We start from the raw sequence: 18,848 nt of genomic DNA on the forward strand, positions 1-18,848 counted from the left end.
TTGCCATCTGATAAGAACATAGTCATATAGTCATAGAGACATACTTATTCAGAACATGGTATGGTACAGCTACGGACAAGATAAAAACAAATAAAGCTATGGTATCTCGCATGCTGGCCCCATGATCACGACCACGGCCTCTAGTCCTCTGGATAAGTCACGTACAGCTTGCCGCTGTCCTCATCGAACTCCCACTTCAACTGGTTGTCATTGAGATCTCTTGCATCAGGGGTACCTGTACCTGTTGGTGTTTGTAGTAAACTGTGAGCCACGAGGACTCAGCAATCGAATGACCTTGGTATCGAATCTAGCCGAGTTAATGGGTGAGGAAGGTTAAGTGTATGGGTTTGCAGCAACCTAAGCTTATATGGTGGCTACCTTACGATGATCAGAGATAACATATGGTGGTCTACGCAAGACGGTCGAAGACTATATTGATCACTAAATGATCCTCAACACCTACTTACATCAATCATAACCCCACCGTGTTCTCGATCAGAGAAGGAGCTCTGAAGGAGACAGTCACGGTTACGCACTCAGTTTGCAATTTTATTAGAATTACTTTAAGTTGTCTAGAACCGGGCACGGCTTTACGAAAGATTAAACCCTGCAGGGGTGCTGCAACTAATCTGTCACAAATTACCACAGGTCGCATAGTAATCCTCTACCACGAAACTCGTGATCTTGTTGGATTCCTTGTAGGAAAACCTCAACTCTGAGAGACCCAAAGTCTCACCGGAATCCCAATGCGCAAGATATATCGCTAAGGTAAGACAAATCCAGCAAGACCTCCCGACGTGTCGACGATCCCGATAGGAGCCACGTATCTCGTTCTCTTATGAGCGATGGTTACCACGCCAAAACACCGAGTTGCCCCGGGGAGCGTTAATAAGTTGTTGTGGGTTGGACCAACACTCATGAGGAGCACTGGCCCGGGTTGTTGATTAACTCCTCGGGGTAGCTATTCCCTATGCATTTTATTATTAAGTTGTTAGCAAATTAAAAACCAAAGTTGGGTCCTGCGAGACAAGTCTTAACACTAAACGATTTATCAAGGGGGTCCCCATAACAACCCCGAACGTGTTAGGAGCGCTCAGTTATGGAATAAAACACCGGTAGCCGATACTAAGGCAGCAACAATGGAACAAATCACCCGGAAAAAGTCTAGGCCTTCCGCTATTTACCAAGTATATAGGTGCATTAATTAAATAAGAGATAAACATAATGATATCGAAATTCCCATGTTATCACATGGACCAGCTCGCACCTGCAACTAGCAAAGCTATCAATTAGAGGTTGAGCAAGGCTACTTAGCCAAACAATATTTGCTAGGAAGGGAGCTGTTGGAGGTTTCATGGCAAAGTTTGATGGCCTTTATATCATGTGGTAGGCAGCGGACATGTAACAAAGGAAACGTAACACTAAGCATAACAGAGCTAGAAACGGTGTCAAGGTCATGGTCATCTTGCGTGTGATTTCTTCAGACTGGAACTGCTCTTGTTCTTCCTACACGAACTCTCCAGATTCCATGAACTCGCTCTCCATTCCCGACGCTACCCAAAGATAAGATAACAGCAAATAAACACCAGCAAAACATAATGCAACAACCAATATGATGCATGTGTGATGAAGAGGGCATGCATCACTATTCTAGTCACTTGCATATGCATTAGTTGAGTTGTTTATATTCTGGAAAGAACCTCATGTTAAGTTATCTTGACATGCATGAACATGGCATAATCATGTGCATCACGAGAAAACGATGCAAAAACTAATAAAGAACATCGCGAACGGAGTCTCGGATCAACCGGAAACTACAAAACAAGTTACGATGGTCTACGGATTCAAAAACAACCACAAACACAAGTCTATGGGAACTCACTGGTGAAACCAGGTTGCTATATGAGCAAGCACCAAAATCCAAGTGGGATGGTGTTTTGATAACGCACAAAACCATCAACCATAGCTCACACAAGCTCAAAACCAGTTTGACACACAATCTGTTTTAAACAGCACCTTACCACTTTGACCACAATATCTATAGCAACTACAACCCTCTAAATAATTCAAACAAGACATGAAACTAAAGACATCCAACTGCATTACAACCTATAACAAGTAGCTAAGGCAAAGGGATCACAAATCAACAGACATACAGCCCCTAATTTGGATAAAACATCACAGATTGGGACTTAGTGAAAAATACAGATTTTCACCAGCTGCTTATGCTCTGAAGCCTTTTAAAAGCCTCCAAAAGGATATCTACGGGAGGTATCTGGGCATGAAATTTTACATAGAGCTAGACAAACATACCACCAAACATGGGCTAATTCTCAACACGGAAGAAAATATAGACAACACAACAGGGCAAGAAAATAACTCCAGTTTTCCCAAACTTAGTGAAATTCATAGCTTTTCTCAAAACTGTCATTTTCAGCCAAGTGCCCACTTTGACAAGGTGTAAATCTAACATGCAAAATCCTAAGAGCAAACTACTTGTCCCAAGTTGTAAAGGGGTTCACCCACTACCATTTCTACCATTGACTCAACATCAAAAGAACAATACTCTACTTATAACAAGGCTCTAAACAGGGCAAGAAATCATAAGTTGCAACACTTAAGAAAAATGCTAAGGTAGGAAAACATCCACAAACAACAACAAAAAAATAACAAAGGGAAAAAATATAATGAGGGGTCCACCTGGCAGTGGCCCTCACAGGATGACATGTGGGTCCAGAGGACCCACTCTCATACACACACAATTACACACAGCTACACACACTAGGCCGAAGCACGGGCGCGCTACCACTGGGCTACGTGCGAGGCAGGTTCTAGGAGGGGAGCTCGGGACCTTTTGACCCTTGCCCTATCACTGGACCTCACTTTCCGGCGACAGGGAGAAGACGACCCTGCCGGCGGCAGCTACAGCCATGGTGAGGCAAGGCAGCGGAACCCCACGGGAGCTCCATTCCCGGGGCTTAGCACGACTGCTCACTACGGGGCAAAAGCCCAAGCATGCATCCTACTGGACATGGCGACAATGGCGGCTACTGCACCTACCGGCGATCTACGACGGCGATTAAGCGCAGAAAACAAAGCACGGAGACGGGGGGTGCTCACCGAAGGAACCGGAGAGGAGATCGGGGCGAGGAGGAGGAAGAAGATGGCGCGCTGCTGCAGGGGCTCAGGGGCTTCGGGAACTCGCCAGAGACAAGGACGGGGCCGACGTTGTGGATGCGCTCCGGCCTCACTAGCGATGGGAATGGGACAAAGAAACCGTCGGGGCGACGCGGACATCCTTGCACGAGCGGGAGGCGTCGACGTGGACCAGGGCGACGGCGACGATGGCGAGGCACCTCCTGGCCCCTCTCTGAATCTCACCTCTCTCTCTCTGATCTAACAGGGGGGAGAGGGAAAAGGTGGCGGCCGCGAGGAGGGAAATGTGGAACCCTAGGAGGAACGCACGCCGAGGGGGGATAAATAGGCGATGACTTGACGGCGTTGGCGTCTGTGCCACGGCCACGCGTCTCTCTCTCACACACATCTCTCTCGCTGTCTCTGATGGAAAGCAGGGAGGAGAGGAAAACTGCGTGAGGAGGAAGAAGGAAATGGAGATGGGCTCTGGCGCCAGAGAAAAGGAAATGGGCCAGGAGCCCATCCTGCTACCTCACACTCTATCAATTAACCACATGCTGGTTTTATTTTAAAAAAATAAAACAACCAGATTGGAATAAAGCCAGGGAGGAAAAATAAAAAGGAATAAAACTGAAAATAAAAAATAAGCTTCTATAATGCTGCTCCTATTTATAAAAATAGGTGAGGCATTTTAGAGCAAAGTAAAATTACTTGTTTAACTAAATTTGTCCCTGTTTTAAATTAAAACAAAAAGGAAATAACTTCAAACAAGTGAGTGTTGTCACCCACTAATATTTCAATAGTTTTTCAAAGAAGTTGGACATTTTTAATGGGCCAAACAGAAACTTAAAATCTGCCTCAAATAGAAAGGAGAGAGGGGTTATTTGGTCCTTGGTGCAACTAAGATTTGAAGGTCCTTGTTGCACCCACACCACACTTCATAAGAACACACAAGACACATGCAACCACATCACCAAGGTGGCACCACACCAAGAACAAGACTAAGCACAAGGAAGATGCAAGATATTCATGATGCATGAGATGCACATGAAATGATAACCACATCACCCTCCATAACATAGGTTCAACATGGTTGCCACAATTGGAAAAGCTTACAAAAGGGGAAAGAAAGCATTTGGGTTGCTACAGCTGACAACCTGATTCGTGGCTGATATGTACAATAGAATTGGTTCCCCTATTGTGGGTGCTGTCAGTATTGGGTTTCTGGCCAGCAATGTTTTGATTTCTTCCACGGTTGATGCTGCCTCTCCTATCCACTCGAAGTTTTTAGTTTGCTTGAGCAGGCGATAGAGCAGCAGTGCCTTTTCGTCGAGGCAGGAGATAAAGCGGCTTAACAAAAAAATTCCTACGTGCACACAAGATCATAAGTGCATATGATCCAGTTTTGGGGGAATGTCGCATGGGAAACAAAAAAATTCCTACGCGCACACAAGATCTATCCATGGTGATGACCATCTACGAGAGTGGAGAGTGCATCTACATACCCTTGTAGATCGCTCAGCAGAAGCATATATAATGCGGTTGATGTAGTGGAACATCTTAACGATCCAAATTGCAGCCCATTCCGCGATCTCATCATGATCCGTCCCGCAATCTCATCACGATCCGTCCCACAATCTCATCACGATCCTTCGTGATCTAGCGCCGAACGGACAGCACCTCCGCGTTCAGCACACGCACGTCTCGATGACGTATCCTCCTTCTTGATACAGAAAGATAGGAAGGAGAAGTAGATGGGATCTCAACCAGCACGACGGCATGGTGGATATGATGGTGGAGCAGTGCCAGCAGGGCTTCGCCAAGCGCTGCCGGAACCGATCTGAGGAGAAAACGGAGTTATGGGAGAGGTAGGGCTGCCACCGGGGCATGGGAATTGATGTGTTCAGCCCCTCCCTCTCACCCACTATATATAGGAGTCTAGGAGGAGCGTTGGGTCGCAGCCCTAGCCCCTCCTCCAAGGAGGGGCGTGGGCCTAGGGAGGTTTCCTCCCTCCCCAAGGCACCTAGGAGGTGCCTTCCCCTTTAGGGACTCTTCCCTCCCAACCGCATGGGCCCTTGGGGCTGGACCAACAAGGCTTGGACACCCCCTTACATACCATGCACGTCCTAGAGGCTGGAGGGACCCTTCTGGACTCCTCCGGAACCCTCTGGAACCTTCTTGAACCTTCCATAGCTTCTCGATACAATACCGATAAAATCCGAAACTTTTCCGGTAGCCAAAATAGGACTTCCCGTATATATATCTTTACCTCCAGACCATTCTGGAGCTCCTCGTGACGTCCAGGATCTCATCCGGGACTCCTAACAACATTCGATCACCAACATACATATCCCAATACTACTCTAGCATCACCGAACGTTAAGTGTGCACACCCTGTGGGTTCGAGAACTATGCAGACATGAACGAGACACCTCTATGGTCAACAACCAATACCGGGACCTGGATGCCCATATTAGTTCCCTTTGTCCATCGGTACGTTACTTGCCCGAGATCCGATCGTCGGTATCTCCATACCTAGTTCAATCTTGTTATCGGCAAGTCTATTTACTCGTTCCATAATACAAGATCCCGTGACTAATTCCTAAGTCACATTGCTTGCAAGGCTTATTATGATGTTGTATTACCGAGTGGGCCCCGAGATACCTCTCCGTCACACGGAGTGACAAATCCCAGTCTTGATCCATGCCAACCCAACAGACACCTTCGGAGATACCTGTAGAGCACCTCTATAGTCACCCAGTAACATTGCGACGTTTGATACACACAAGTTATTCCTCCAGTGACCGGGAGTTGCATGATCTCATTGTCATAGGAACACATACATTGACATGCAGAAAACAGTAGCAATAAACTGACACGATCATATGCTACGTTCATAGTTTGGGTCTTGTTCATCACATCATTCTCCTAATGATGTGATCCCGTTATCAAGTGACAACACTTCTCTATGGCCAGGAAACCTTGACCATCTTTGATCAACGAGCTAGTCAACTAGAGGCTCACTAGGGACAGTGTGTTGTCTATGTATCCACACATGTATTTGAGTTTCCAATCAATACAATTCTAGCATGAATAATAAACTATTATTATGAACAAGGAAATATAATAATAACAAATTTAGTATTGCCTCTAGGGCATATTTCTAACACCACTTATGGAAAGTATGTTAGCGTATGCCTCTCCCTCATTGCACATGATAAGTATCTATCATGTTATATTCAATTGCCTATGGACAATCTTTCTCTTGCGTTACTCAAAAAGCTTTCTACTAAACAGACCATAACTTTTATTTACTTACTATTTATTTTCTCACAAAGTACTTCTATTTTTATTCTTGTTTTAGGTAAAGCAAACGTTAAGTGTGTGTAGAGTTGTATCGGTGGTCGATAGAAGTTGAGGGAATATTCATTCTACCTTTAACTCCTCGTTGGGTTCAACACTCTTACTCCTCGTAGAGTTGTATAAAAATGTAGGGTGTACATTAGAACCTTCCAACAGATTATACCAGAAGGTAAGCATAATTTTGCACCACTAGAAGATGACACAAATGAAAGAACCCCCGCAAATATGAGCAATTGTAGTCAAGAGTAGTCTCGGTCCTAAGCATAAACTACACGAAATTGATGTGTACACTTACCAAATGCACAAGGCTACTGAGTGGAAGCAACCTCAGATTATGCTCTAGTCAGAAAGATGCCTCACCTCCATAAGTCAATCATAACAAATTTTGGCATGTGACCAAGCTCCAAATGCGACAAATTAGTGGTGATGTTATAATGAAGGAGTAGAAACAACTGAGAATACCCAAATAATAACATTAAGCACAAGGAAACACTCAGCACACTTATCTGAATTTTCAGCCGATGAACATGGAAACCATGTGTGTGTATAACAACAATGCAAACCAACATCCCAATCCTAACTATACACATACCAAACAACATTGCATTCCGTGGCGTTGCCTTGGAAAGGGATCCAGTGGAACATGCTGAAAGTTGGAAAAAAATTACTATGCAGACAAACGGCATGACCAATAGAATCAAGACTCGAGTGTGTTGTAGTTCATGACACATGCAACAACAACACAATAAACTGCAACATTGCCAAAACCCAATCAAATAGCAGAAAGCAACTCATAAATCACTATATGTTATCTTTTCACCATGTTTTAAAAATTGCTTAAACAATACTATGAAAGTGCCTAATAACTTTGCAATGGCAAAACATGCCCTAGAAATAGGAGCTTCAATAGCTTTTACAATTACTTTCAGAACCACTGCAAATAGCATCAATATGCCCAACCGGTCTCCAATATGTCACAAACATAACAGCTCCAGTCAACACTCTCTATACAAATCTTTTGAAGTAATTCTCTGATTAGATAACATAAGAAGCAACATCCATAGAGAAATAATGTGCAACATAAAGGGCTTAATATCAAATCTGAACATGTATGACCAAGAGCGTAAATAAAGGACATCACGTCTGGTCGGGATACTTTCCATAATGTGCATATAGAACAAGTGCACCATCAAACTGTTGTTCATGAAGTGACTTTCACAAAATGAGAGCATCGAACTTATTTCAACGAAGCATATAAACTTATCCATACATGATATGCACATGATCAACCTCTATATAATGAATCCGCACTTATCTAAACCAAATATCACCATTTTCAACAAGTCCGCTACCATCTAAAGTTGATATTTCACTTGCAACATCAAACACATGTAAATGCCTTTGATAAAACCATTGCTTTGATGCTACTTGTGATGACATAACCATAATATAATAGCATCCAACTGAACATGACATTAGTGGAAGCAAGTATACATGTCACATGTGAGCTTAGACAGTGCAGCGGAAGCAAACTGTATTACTACAGAACCAAATGGTAAGTTTAATCCTTGCAGGCATTCCATCAAACACATTGTGTGAATACACCTAACAAGCTCAAATAACTTGACATCTACTCACATGGAAGGCACCAAATATTTGGTTGCATCATACTTGCAACAACAAATTGACCACAAGATCGATACTCCAATATTGTCAACATATCAAAGAACACTAATATGCTCATATGTAAGGTATCAACATACACCATGCTTTATCTCACCATGGAACAAGTAGCAAGCAAACTGAGCAAATAATAACAAGCATAGCAAGATAGTACAAATAGAGAGGGTTTACACCAAGATTTATGTTGAAACCCTTGCGCGGAAAACCACAGGAGGAAGCAGGAGTAATCATCCACAATGGAGAACAAGATACAAGTTGGGAGCCAAGAAATAAAGGAGAGGCCCCAAATCCCCTCTTAGATCTAAGTATAAATGACTCACTTATGGGTGGATTTTGTGAGGAAACACTCATCTTTCACTCTCACAATCTCTCCCTAGCCATAGATATCTCATGGTGAAGAACAACCCATTCAAGTGGGGAAGAAGACCCCAAAAGGGGAAGAAGTCCCAATCCCGTGCATCGGCAGGTTTCTGCCTTTTAGATGGCCTAACAACCTCAATCTTCATGATGGAAATACCAAAATGCCCCGAGGGCATTAGCACATAAGTGGACCTTCATTTGGCAACATGGGTAGCACTATGAGCCTCAAATGACTATCAAAACTAGGTTAAATTAGAGCCATCTATCGCAAGTTGACTGGTTCGTATTCAACATCGCCTCATCACGTGGGTGCTCATCTGGATAGCAAATTGACTTTTTAAAAGAAAATATACCTTTGCCTTTGTATCAAGTGATGCACACAACCTTTTTTTTATAAGTTCATCGTTTGACCATAATAAAGTTCAATCAAAAAATATCACACATGGTTGTTCCAAAGGCAAATTTCAAAAAATCATAGAGAAATGAGCCTCATGCATCACAAATCCTAGTAGTAGACCACCAACCAAACCGGATGAACAAATCTTGAGAGAGCATTTCCTAACGGTTGGACCCAAAAACTATGGGTGCTCGATCCTACTTCATGCATGAATCTAGCTGATGGCCATGAATATGACCTGCAAATTTATTAGAACTTTTGTTTTGCTAAAAATACAGTCATTAAACTGATTCAAATGGCCCAAAGTAAAGTGCAATTTCCCCACGGATATAAGACTTCAACTTGTGATGCAGCCCGAGTAATCTATTTTCAAATATACTGTTACTACTCGTGGTTGGAGGTAGATTAAAAGCTACATAAATATATCGTCGTAGTAGCTTGACAAGTGGGCATTTAATGGGACGTGAAGTTTTTGCACCCGGGCTCAAATGAACTCGGTTGAATAGTAAATTCAAAAAATATTTTAAAAATCTTCATAGAATTCTAAAAAAAATATGCAAACTTTGACAAATGTAAGAGCTTGCAAAGTTTTATCATGAAATCACATTTGTGAAAGTCATGGCAAAAAAATGATACTCTGAAACTGCTACTTTCGAAAGCATTTCACGTACTAATTTTGTTGTTTTTTTCGCTACGACTTCCACAATTGTGATTCGTGTTGAAATTGTGTAAGCTCTTAAAACATTTATCAAAGTTTTCCTAAAAAAATCAGAATTTTTTTGAATATTTTTAAATGTTTTTCGAGTTACTGCTCATCCCGAGCTCATTTGAGCTCGGGTGTAGAAGGGCACTTTCGGCTTTGAAGGAATAAATGCTGAATTTAGTGCATCCTTCTTTAAAAAATCGCATTATCTTTTGTCAGGATACCAAATCGACTGATGACTGAGGCTGAGGAAATTGATCATCCATACACAACTTATTTCACAACGCCACCATGCCAACCATTACCTGCTAATGTCGGAGCATTACACAAGGGCGGAGGGATGTGGTGCCTTCGCCTGGCCTGGCTCATCGCCGCGTCGCCGCCACAACCGGCGTGGGCGTGTTGCTGGACCAGCAACAACGGTTGTGGAGTGCATGTGCTGAGTTTTCAGGTAATCATTATGTTGCTGAAGATGTCTCGCGTTATGGAGGAGTCTGGCAACCCATGAGGTATTATGCATATGATGAGGCATTTGTGTTCGACAAGGATATTTTTAAAATTGCTTCTCTCAGAAATCTATGATTGACCTTTCATTTTTAATCTTGATATGCAGTGGTGATATGCAGCGAGCATATTTTATTGAATTTGCTCCTCTCATAAACATGCCACGAGGATATTTTTGCCCATTCAACCTGACCCGTGAACTCCAGCTCTCATAATCATCATTCCGGCACATTGACAGCTGGTTCAGCGCTACGTGTCAAAGTTTAGTGTCGCTCTAATGACGTCGCAATTGTGGTGGTTTGGCACTTTTTACTCACCATTTATCTTTCTTTATTCATCAATTACTCAATTTAATTAGACAGAAGTCGATCCATACTGAAGAAATTCGCAGAGAAGAAACATAACTAAAACAAATCTTTCAGTATTAATAATACTAATCCCGTCAGCAGTTACATGATGAATATCCCCATTGGAATAGAGTAGAATCGGCTGAGATACACCGGAGTCTGATCACTAACACGATCAACACTAACAGCTGAGTTACACTGGATTCTGAATCTCAGTCTCATGTCGTAGCTCGTTCGTTCAGTTGCTCCACATGAAGTCCGGTGTAGCATGTAGAGTATTTGGACTATACTGATGCTTCTGTCCTTATGTTCAGTTGCTCCACATGACGTGAGATGTAGTAGCATGTAGAGTGTTAGAAGTTCGGTATAACATGTTCCATGCAGTTGTTAGATGAACTTTGTTCTAATTACAGCTGTAGTCAGTTGCTTTGATGTCCTTATTTTGTGTTTTCCCATTCTGCTTGGATGTTCGACCCAGTGGCACCAACGGAAGTGCCGCTATTCAGGCTGAACAGAGCTTGGATTTGCCACTCAGTGACACCAACGGAAATGCCAGTATTCAGGATAAAACTTCTTTGGAAGGAAAATGAGTTAATCATCGTGGATGAGATGGACTCCTTGTGGGGTGATATAAATACCATGGTTGATATCTCAACACTTGTGACGTCCTCTATCTTCAAAGGGTTTGTAAAAGATGTAGAACAAGAAATAGTTCAGCAGCTTGCTTCCAAAGATGAAGAGATAATGCCGACGAACCAAAGGCTACTGCAGCTTGGAAATGGGCTTAAGTTTGCCTGAGGGTTGGGATAGAAAATATGATGAAGTTTATAACAGCTTGGTGTCATTTCCCACTCTTGAATTCTGAGTGGGGCTTTCGAGATCCCAGCATAACTTTGATGGCACAGAAGATGTGAGTAAACATAGACAAGGAACATTCCTCCAGAAATGGTCCTGCAAAGGATGACTGTCTTAAAGTCTCTCCTGACAAGGTTTTTGGTGATCCATCGTACCTGAAACCAATGGATAAGGATGCTTTAATAGCCCATATTAATATAGAGATCAATCATATGAAAAGGCAGCATGATACTGTTGTGCAAGAAAAGGCAGAAGAGACATTTTCACTCAAGCGAAAACTCCTAAAAAGAAGGATCCAACCCATGGCATTTACGGAACAACAAAGAACAAGATTGGATGGGAAGAAATACTTCTGGCATCAAGGCAGAAACATTTGTTGGCCGACAAGACAAGAGCAATGTTTTAGATTCTCAAATCCAGCAAATACAAGGTGCTTCCACTAATATTTAAGTAGAAGTGTGTGCTTTTCCCACCCAGGCATCACACATTATTGCATCTTATACCATAGAGCCAGATCCTGCAAAGAAAATTGGCGTGTTAGAGTCTACATTGAAGACACCAGGATGGCAACCATCATTAGAGAAGAGATAGAGATGATTGTACTAAGAGAGATCGTTAATGAAATAGAAATACAGTTACATGGTAATGAGATGGGGCATAATATGAAGCAAGGCATTTAAGTAAAGTAAGTGAGGGGAAAAGAGGCGTGTCAGATCGAATTGGGAGCAATGAAGGGTCATATGGATTTACTATTGCATCAACTTGATTTACTTACAGACAAAGTTAAATGTATATCAGAAAAAAAAAACAAGGAGTTTGATGTGATTGTCGGCAGGCTGGAGTAAGGTCTCCAGCATGTATGTCAAAGTGAGATAAATTTGAGTAAGTTACTTGAAAGATTTAGAAATGCTACAGACTCTCTAAAGGAGGTCGAGAAACAAAATCAATATTTAGGTAACCTCATCAAAGAAAAGGAGAAAATATTCATTTCAACCATTTATAAAGAGAAAAAGAGTTCAAAGAACGCATAACAAGTCTTATTGAATCTATGAGAGAGTTTAAAAATCTTGTCATAGATCAACAGACTATCATTGCAAACAAAATTCAGCATAGTGAATCAAGGTGCTTGTATTTGCATTGCATTAAGTACTGGGGTACCCGTTTATTTTTGTGAAAACTCCTTTATCCATGCCGCTCCGCTCTCCGCTCCCCAACACCTAACCTAGCCTAGCCCAGCCTCCTCCTGCCGCCGTCGAGCTCTGCCGGCACCCTCCCCTCGTCATGGCCTTCTCCTGCTCCAGCGAGGCGAGCTCCTCCGGCCACGCGCGCCGCTGGCAGGTCTCCCTCGACGGCTCGTCCTCCGCGCACTCCTACAGCGAGGTCGTCGACTCCCCGCGCTCCCCGGTACCGACGGCGCGCCAGCAGGCTGCTTCGCCACCCCGTGCCGACCCACCCGCCCCCTGCGGCTGGTGTGCGCCGGGTGCCGGCCACGGCTCGCCTGGGGCCACGTTCGGAGGTGCACCAGGTAGAGCGCGCAGGAGCCGCGGCCGAGGTCGACCAGGAGGGGTTCGAGCTCCCTCGACGCAGGGACCGACGTCGCCGTCCCCGGTGTGCCGCTGCGCTTGGCCCTGCACCGCCTTGCCACCGCAGCCCATCGGCCGAGGAGGCGGCGGGCCTCTGCTTCCGCTGCCTGGACTCGCGCCACAGGGTGCGCGACTGCACTGGCGATGTCCGCTGCCGCCGTTGCCTCGTGTCTGGCCACGAGTCCTGGGAATGCCCAGACCGCCGCCGCCCCGGCATACGCGCCCACTCCCCGCGCGCGCCTACGACGAGGACCGCGCCGTCGGCGACACCGCGCCCCGCGGCGCTCCGCACACCCCCGCTGCTGCCCCCCATGGAGGCCTAGGAACGCACCGATGTCCCGTCCACCCCGGTGCGTGTCATCCTCGCCCGCTCCGTCGAGATCGAGGAGACGGAGGGCGTCCTGCGCCGGGCCATGGTGGCCACCATCACTGGGACGCGACACGTCGTCTCCACGGAAGAGGTGTCCGAGATGCTGCACACCTCCCTCGCCCTGCACCCCGGCGACTTCTCCGTGCACCTCCACCGCCCGGAGGACTTCCTCATCGTCCTCGCCTCCCATGAGCTCAAGGACAGCCTCGCCGGCGACCACTTCATCTCCGGCCCTAGCTTCTCCCTCTCGCTGCATCCATGGTGCAAGCTCGCGCATGCTGGCTCCGGCAGGTTGGACTACCGCGTCGAGCTCGAGCTCCGCGGGATCCCCGCCCAGGCCTGGCATCTCTCCACGGCGGAGCATCCTGGGCAGCAGCTGCTGGATTGAGAGGCTGCACCCGAGCACGCGCTCCCGCGCCGACCTCGCCAAGTTCCGGCTCTCTGCCCGCACCGCAGACCCGGCCCGCATTCGCCGCCATGCCACCTTGGAGATCGTCGAGTCACACCCCTCGCGCCACCAGTCGGACGCCCCTGCCATCTCCACCCTCACGTACCCGATGTTCATCACGCTCGCCCGTGCCGAGCTCGATACCCCGGTGCCGAGCATCCCCGCCCCTGCGGTCGATCCCGACGACGGCCAGGGCGGTGACCAGGGGCGCCGCGACGACGACCCCGCCAGGCGCGCCCGCCATTGCCGCCGTGGTCGCAAGAGGCGCCGCACCGGTTCCACCCTTGCTGGTCGCGCCGACGGCATGCAGATGGATGACCTCCCCTGGCCGCGCAACCCGCGCCCGCATCGCGCTGACGGCATCGCCATGGTTGCTGGTTGGGCCTCGGCCTGTGAAGTGCGGTGTACGGTCACGCAGCCGCCGGCGCTCCACCTGTTCTGCATCATCCGGCCATGGCCTGGCCTACGCGGGGCCCATGGCACCCGTCGCCCACGCCGGCCCCCTGAAAAAGCGCATGGCAAAGCAGTCAAGACTGATCTGTCTCTGATCCCCAGGCCGACAGGATCAGAAGCTGCAGAGGGGGAGCCCACCTCGTGGCCCAGGATTGCTCGCAGGACCCCGTCACTGGCGCGGGCCCCGGCATGGATTCAAACCCGTCGTCGCCCGACGCGGTCGTGGAGGGCATCGGGACACCGCTTCGCGCCGCACCAACCCCATCTGCCCAACCAGATCAGCCGCTTTATGTGGGGCCCCTCTCTTTGGACTCAGAGATCCCTGACTCCCAGGCCGCACAGCACCCCACCCCTGGCGAGGCTGATCCCCACACGGATGACGAGACCCTGGTCGGGTCGAAGGAGGGCGCGATGACGGCGGACTCTGCCAGCCCCGTCCCCCCACCCTCGCCTGATGCGGGCGCGCCCACCACTACCGTGGCTGCCCCACTCCCTGCAGATGCGCCAATCAGCCCTCAGGCTACCCCACTCCCTGCAGATGCGCCAATAAGCCCTCAGGCTACCCCACAGGCCGCTTTGCTTCCCCGCCGATCACCATGTTGCGATCGCGCCATCGACGACCTGCTGAGACATGGACATTGGGAGAATTCCTCTCGGCCGCCACAAAGCACATTAGTGTTGTCCTCCCCACCCCAGGAAAGCACCTGCACCGGCCGGCGCTCAACTTCTCTCCACGCCGGGGCCGATCCGCGTCCTCCTCTGCCTCCAAGACCGCTGCTCCTCCCACGGCTGAGCATCGGGCGCAGGTGCAGGTCCTCCGCACACTCGGCATCTTGGGCGTCAACCAGCAGATCACCGCTGTCGTGATGCGGGCCTACGACGGCATCTTCGCTGCGCCCATCCCCCGGTCTGTGCTCGTTGCGATCGCAGCATTGGTCGATCGCGAGCTGCCTCCCCTCCCGGGATCGGCACCGACCACGACCACGGCGGACGGCGGCCCCATTGCGGCCTAATCGCTGTGTGCAGCACCCCTGTCGAACATGATCCCATGAATTACGACCTCAAAATTGTAATTTGGAACGCCCGCGGCATGAACGCGCGCGCTCGTCGTTCGGCCATTCGCTCGCTGATATGTACCACCGAGGCCTCCATTGTATGCATTCAAGAAACAAAGATGGAGTTGATTTGCTCGTCGACCGTCCTTGAGACGCTTGGTTCCGAGTTCGACGAATACGTCTATCTGTCGGCAGTCGGCACCCGCGGTGGCATACTCTTGGCTTGGAAGAGCCGGTCCGTCGCCCTTTCCGACCAGTCGTTCGCCACGAACACGCTCTCAGCCAAAGTTGCCATGCCCGACGCCACCCACTGGTGGCTTACCGTCGTATACGGACCCCAGGCCGACGCGGCGAAGATCGCCTTCCTGCAGGAGCTGCGCGAAGTGCGAGCTGCCTGCCCTGGACCTTGGATGCTATGCGGGGACTTCAACCTGATCTATCGCGAGGAGGACAAGAACAACCGCAACCTCAACCGCCGCATGATGGGCAAATTTCGCCACCTGATCGATGACCTCACGCTCAAAGAGGTATACCTCAACGGCCTCCGTTACACGTGGTCGAACGAGCAATCGCCGCCGACGCTCGTGCGCCTCGACCGCGTCCTATGCACCTCGGACCGGGAAGAGCTGCATGGGGAGTGCCACCTCCGCTGCCTCACGTCTGTCGTCTCCGACCATAGCCCTCTGCTACTGGACTGCTGCCCCCTGCCACACGCTCACCGCCGATTCCACTTCGAGCAGTTCTGGCTCCGCCTGGATGGCTTCCAGGACGTGGTGACCATGGCTTGGAGCTCCATTACTCACGGCGATCCCTTCAAGCGCATGGTGCTACGCCTCCAGGCCACTGCTCGCGCACTTACTAGCTGGAGCGCTCGCTCGGTCGGAGGCGTCTGCCTCAAGCTCGCAATCGCGCGGGAGCTGATCTCCAGATTCGACAAGGCACAAGAGGACCGGGCCCTCACCCCCGACGAGCGCTGGCTGCGCTCCCAGTTGAAGATATCCTACCTCGGGCTTGCCTCGCTCGAGCGCACCATTGCCCGCCAGCGAGCGCGGGTTATCTCGCTGAAGGACGGTGACGCCAACACCTCCTTCCACCGCAGAGCACCTACCGCAGGCAGAAGAACATGATCTACAACATCAGCATCGACGGTCGCGCGATTTCTAGCCATGACGACATGGTGGACGCGGCCTTCTCACACTTTGATGGCCTACTTGGCACCGCCGTCGACCGCGAGTGCTCGCTCCACCTTGACGAGCTCATCGAGCCCGCCGACGACCTCCTCGCCCTCGAGGAGCCGTTCGCCGCCGAGGAAATTTGGCACGCTATACAGCGACTACCCGCGCACAAGGCGCCGGGACCCGACGGCTTCACTGCAGAATTTCTGCGCGCTTGCTGGCCCACGGTGCGACAAGACTTGGTGGATGTCTTCCAGCAGTTATACGACATGCGCGGCCGAGGTTTCGCCCGCCTTAACCAGGCGCTGCTCACCTTGCTCCCCAAGCGTGCCGACGCCGCCACCTTCGGGGATTACAGGCCGATCAGCCTTATCCATCTCGTCGCCAAAGTGTTCGCCAAAGTGCTCTCACTACGCCTTGGCCCAGAGCTGGATCACCTCGTCTGCCCGAACCAAAATGCATTCATCCCTGGGCGCAGCCTCCACAACAACTTCGTCCTCGTCAAGCAATCTACGCGGCTACTCCATCAGCTCAAAGCTCCACGCGCCCTCCTCAAGCTGGACCTGACGAAGGCATTTGACTCGATCTCCTGGCCTTTCGTCTTTGAGGTGCTGCAACGCTACGGCTTTGGTACTCGCTTCCGAGCATGGATGGCCATCCTGCTATCTTCAGCAAGCACTAGGGTGCTGCTCAATGGCGACCCGGGCCCCCCAATTTGGCATCGTCGAGGCTTCCGATAGGGCGACCCGCTGTCCCCGCAGCTCTTCGTCCTCGTCGTCGACGTACTCGGCCGGCTCGTCAACCGGGCCACCTCGCTGGGTATCCTGCAGCGCCTCCACCCGCGGCGCACGGTACCGGCGATCTCGCTGTACGCAGACGACGTCGTATTGTTCTGCCATCCATCGCCGCCGAGATCACCGCAGTCAAGGGTATCCTGCGCCTCTTCGGCCGTGCCTCCAGACTCCACGTCAACTTCGCCAAGAGCACGGCGACCCTCATTCGCTGCAATGAGGAGGCGGCAACCGCGGCAGTACAGCTGCTCGGCTATCCCATCACCGAGCTCCCGGTCACCTACCTGGGAATCCCACTCACGATCTGACGACCGACGGTGGCGCAGCTACAGCCCCTGGTAGACAAGGTGAGGGGCCAACTGCCGTCCTGGAAGGCCTGGCTCATGAACAAGGTTGGGCGCCTCGCGATGGTGAAATCCGTCCTCTACGCAGTCCCCATTCACCAACTGCTCGTTTTTGCACCGCCCAAGAAGACCATCAAGCAACTAGAGAAGATCGAGCGCGGCTTCTTGTGTGCTGGCCATGAGGCTGCCAATGGGGGCAACTGCCATGTAAATTGGCGGCGCACTTGCCGCCCCATCGAGCTTGGAGGCCTTGGCATCCCGGACCTCGAGCGCACCGGGCTGGCTCTCCACCTGCGGTGGCTATGGCTTAGCCGCACCGACCAGCACAGAGCATGGAGTGGGCTCGACCTGCAGTTCTCGGCGGATGAACGCGCCCTGTTCTTCGCCTGCACCACGATGTCCCTGGGGAATGGCCTCTCGGCCCTCTTCTAGGACGATCGCTGGATCGGCGACCGATCTGTCGGCGAGATAGCACCACGGCTCCTTGCCTGCATCCCCACGCGTAAGAGGAAGGCGCGGACCGTTGCGAAGGGGCTCAATGCCAACGCTTGGGCTCGCGACATCGAGGGCACTCTCGGCGTCCACGAGATTGGCCAGTACATCCGCCTCTGGAACGCCATTGAGCACACCATCCTGCTCAACACGCCTGACCAGCTCACCTTGAAGTGGACTAGGAATGGATCGTACTCTGCCAAGTCCTGCTACAAGGTTACCTTCCACGGATCCATCCCCAACGCCTCCTGGAAGCTCATATGGAAGAGCTGGGCTCCACCCCGGGTGCGCTTCTTCCACTGGCTTGCTGACCAGGATAGATGTTGGACCTCCGATCGCCTAGCTCGTCGCGGACCACGACCCTTGCCTCTTGTGCTGCCAGGACTCCGAGACAATGGACCACTTGGTCCTCCGCTACCCCTTCTCCAGGCAGGTATGGCAAGACGTCATCGCCTGGCTCCGCTTGCCGTGCCCCGCCCCCAGCCGTGAGATTTCCCTTCTTGCCTGGTGGCATCGCGCCAAGCGGAGTATGTCGCAGCCCATGCGCAAAGGCTTCGCCTCCGTGACCCTGCTGACCCCGTGGATGATATGGAAGCACCGCAACAGCTGTGTGTTCAAGGGCACCCAACCCTCGGTGAACGACCTGGTTACGAAGATCAAAGAAGAAGCGTCCCTCTGGACCAAGGCAGGAGCGGCCGGTCTCCGTGTCATCTTCCCCCAGACCTTGGATGTACACTAGCTATAGGTTTTTCCATTACCAGCATTGCCCCTCCTAGGAGGATTGTAACAT

General features: G+C 49.9%; 1 protein-coding gene across 1 annotated transcript; it reads right to left on the reverse strand.

Moving 5' to 3' along the window:
* Positions 1–10,546: 10,546 nt before the first annotated feature.
* LOC123443325 lies at positions 10,547–14,208 on the reverse strand. Its single transcript, XM_045119662.1, has 2 exons — positions 11,698–14,208; positions 10,547–11,502 (listed from the first exon to the last, which is right to left on the reverse strand). Exon 1 carries the CDS (start codon positions 14,193–14,195, stop codon positions 12,627–12,629), a length of 1,569 nt encoding a protein of 522 aa, XP_044975597.1. The 5' UTR covers positions 14,196–14,208; the 3' UTR covers positions 10,547–11,502; positions 11,698–12,626.
* Positions 14,209–18,848: the final 4,640 nt, after the last annotated feature.

The sequence above is a fragment of the Hordeum vulgare genome, chromosome 3H, assembly GCF_904849725.1.
Source record: "Hordeum vulgare subsp. vulgare chromosome 3H, MorexV3_pseudomolecules_assembly, whole genome shotgun sequence".
NCBI lineage: Eukaryota > Viridiplantae > Streptophyta > Magnoliopsida > Poales > Poaceae > Hordeum > Hordeum vulgare.

Coding starts and splice junctions, on each gene's coding strand:
- LOC123443325 (XM_045119662.1), bottom strand. CDS start 14,195: ATGATGCAGAACAGGTGGAGCGCCGGCGGCTGCGTGACCGTACACCGC.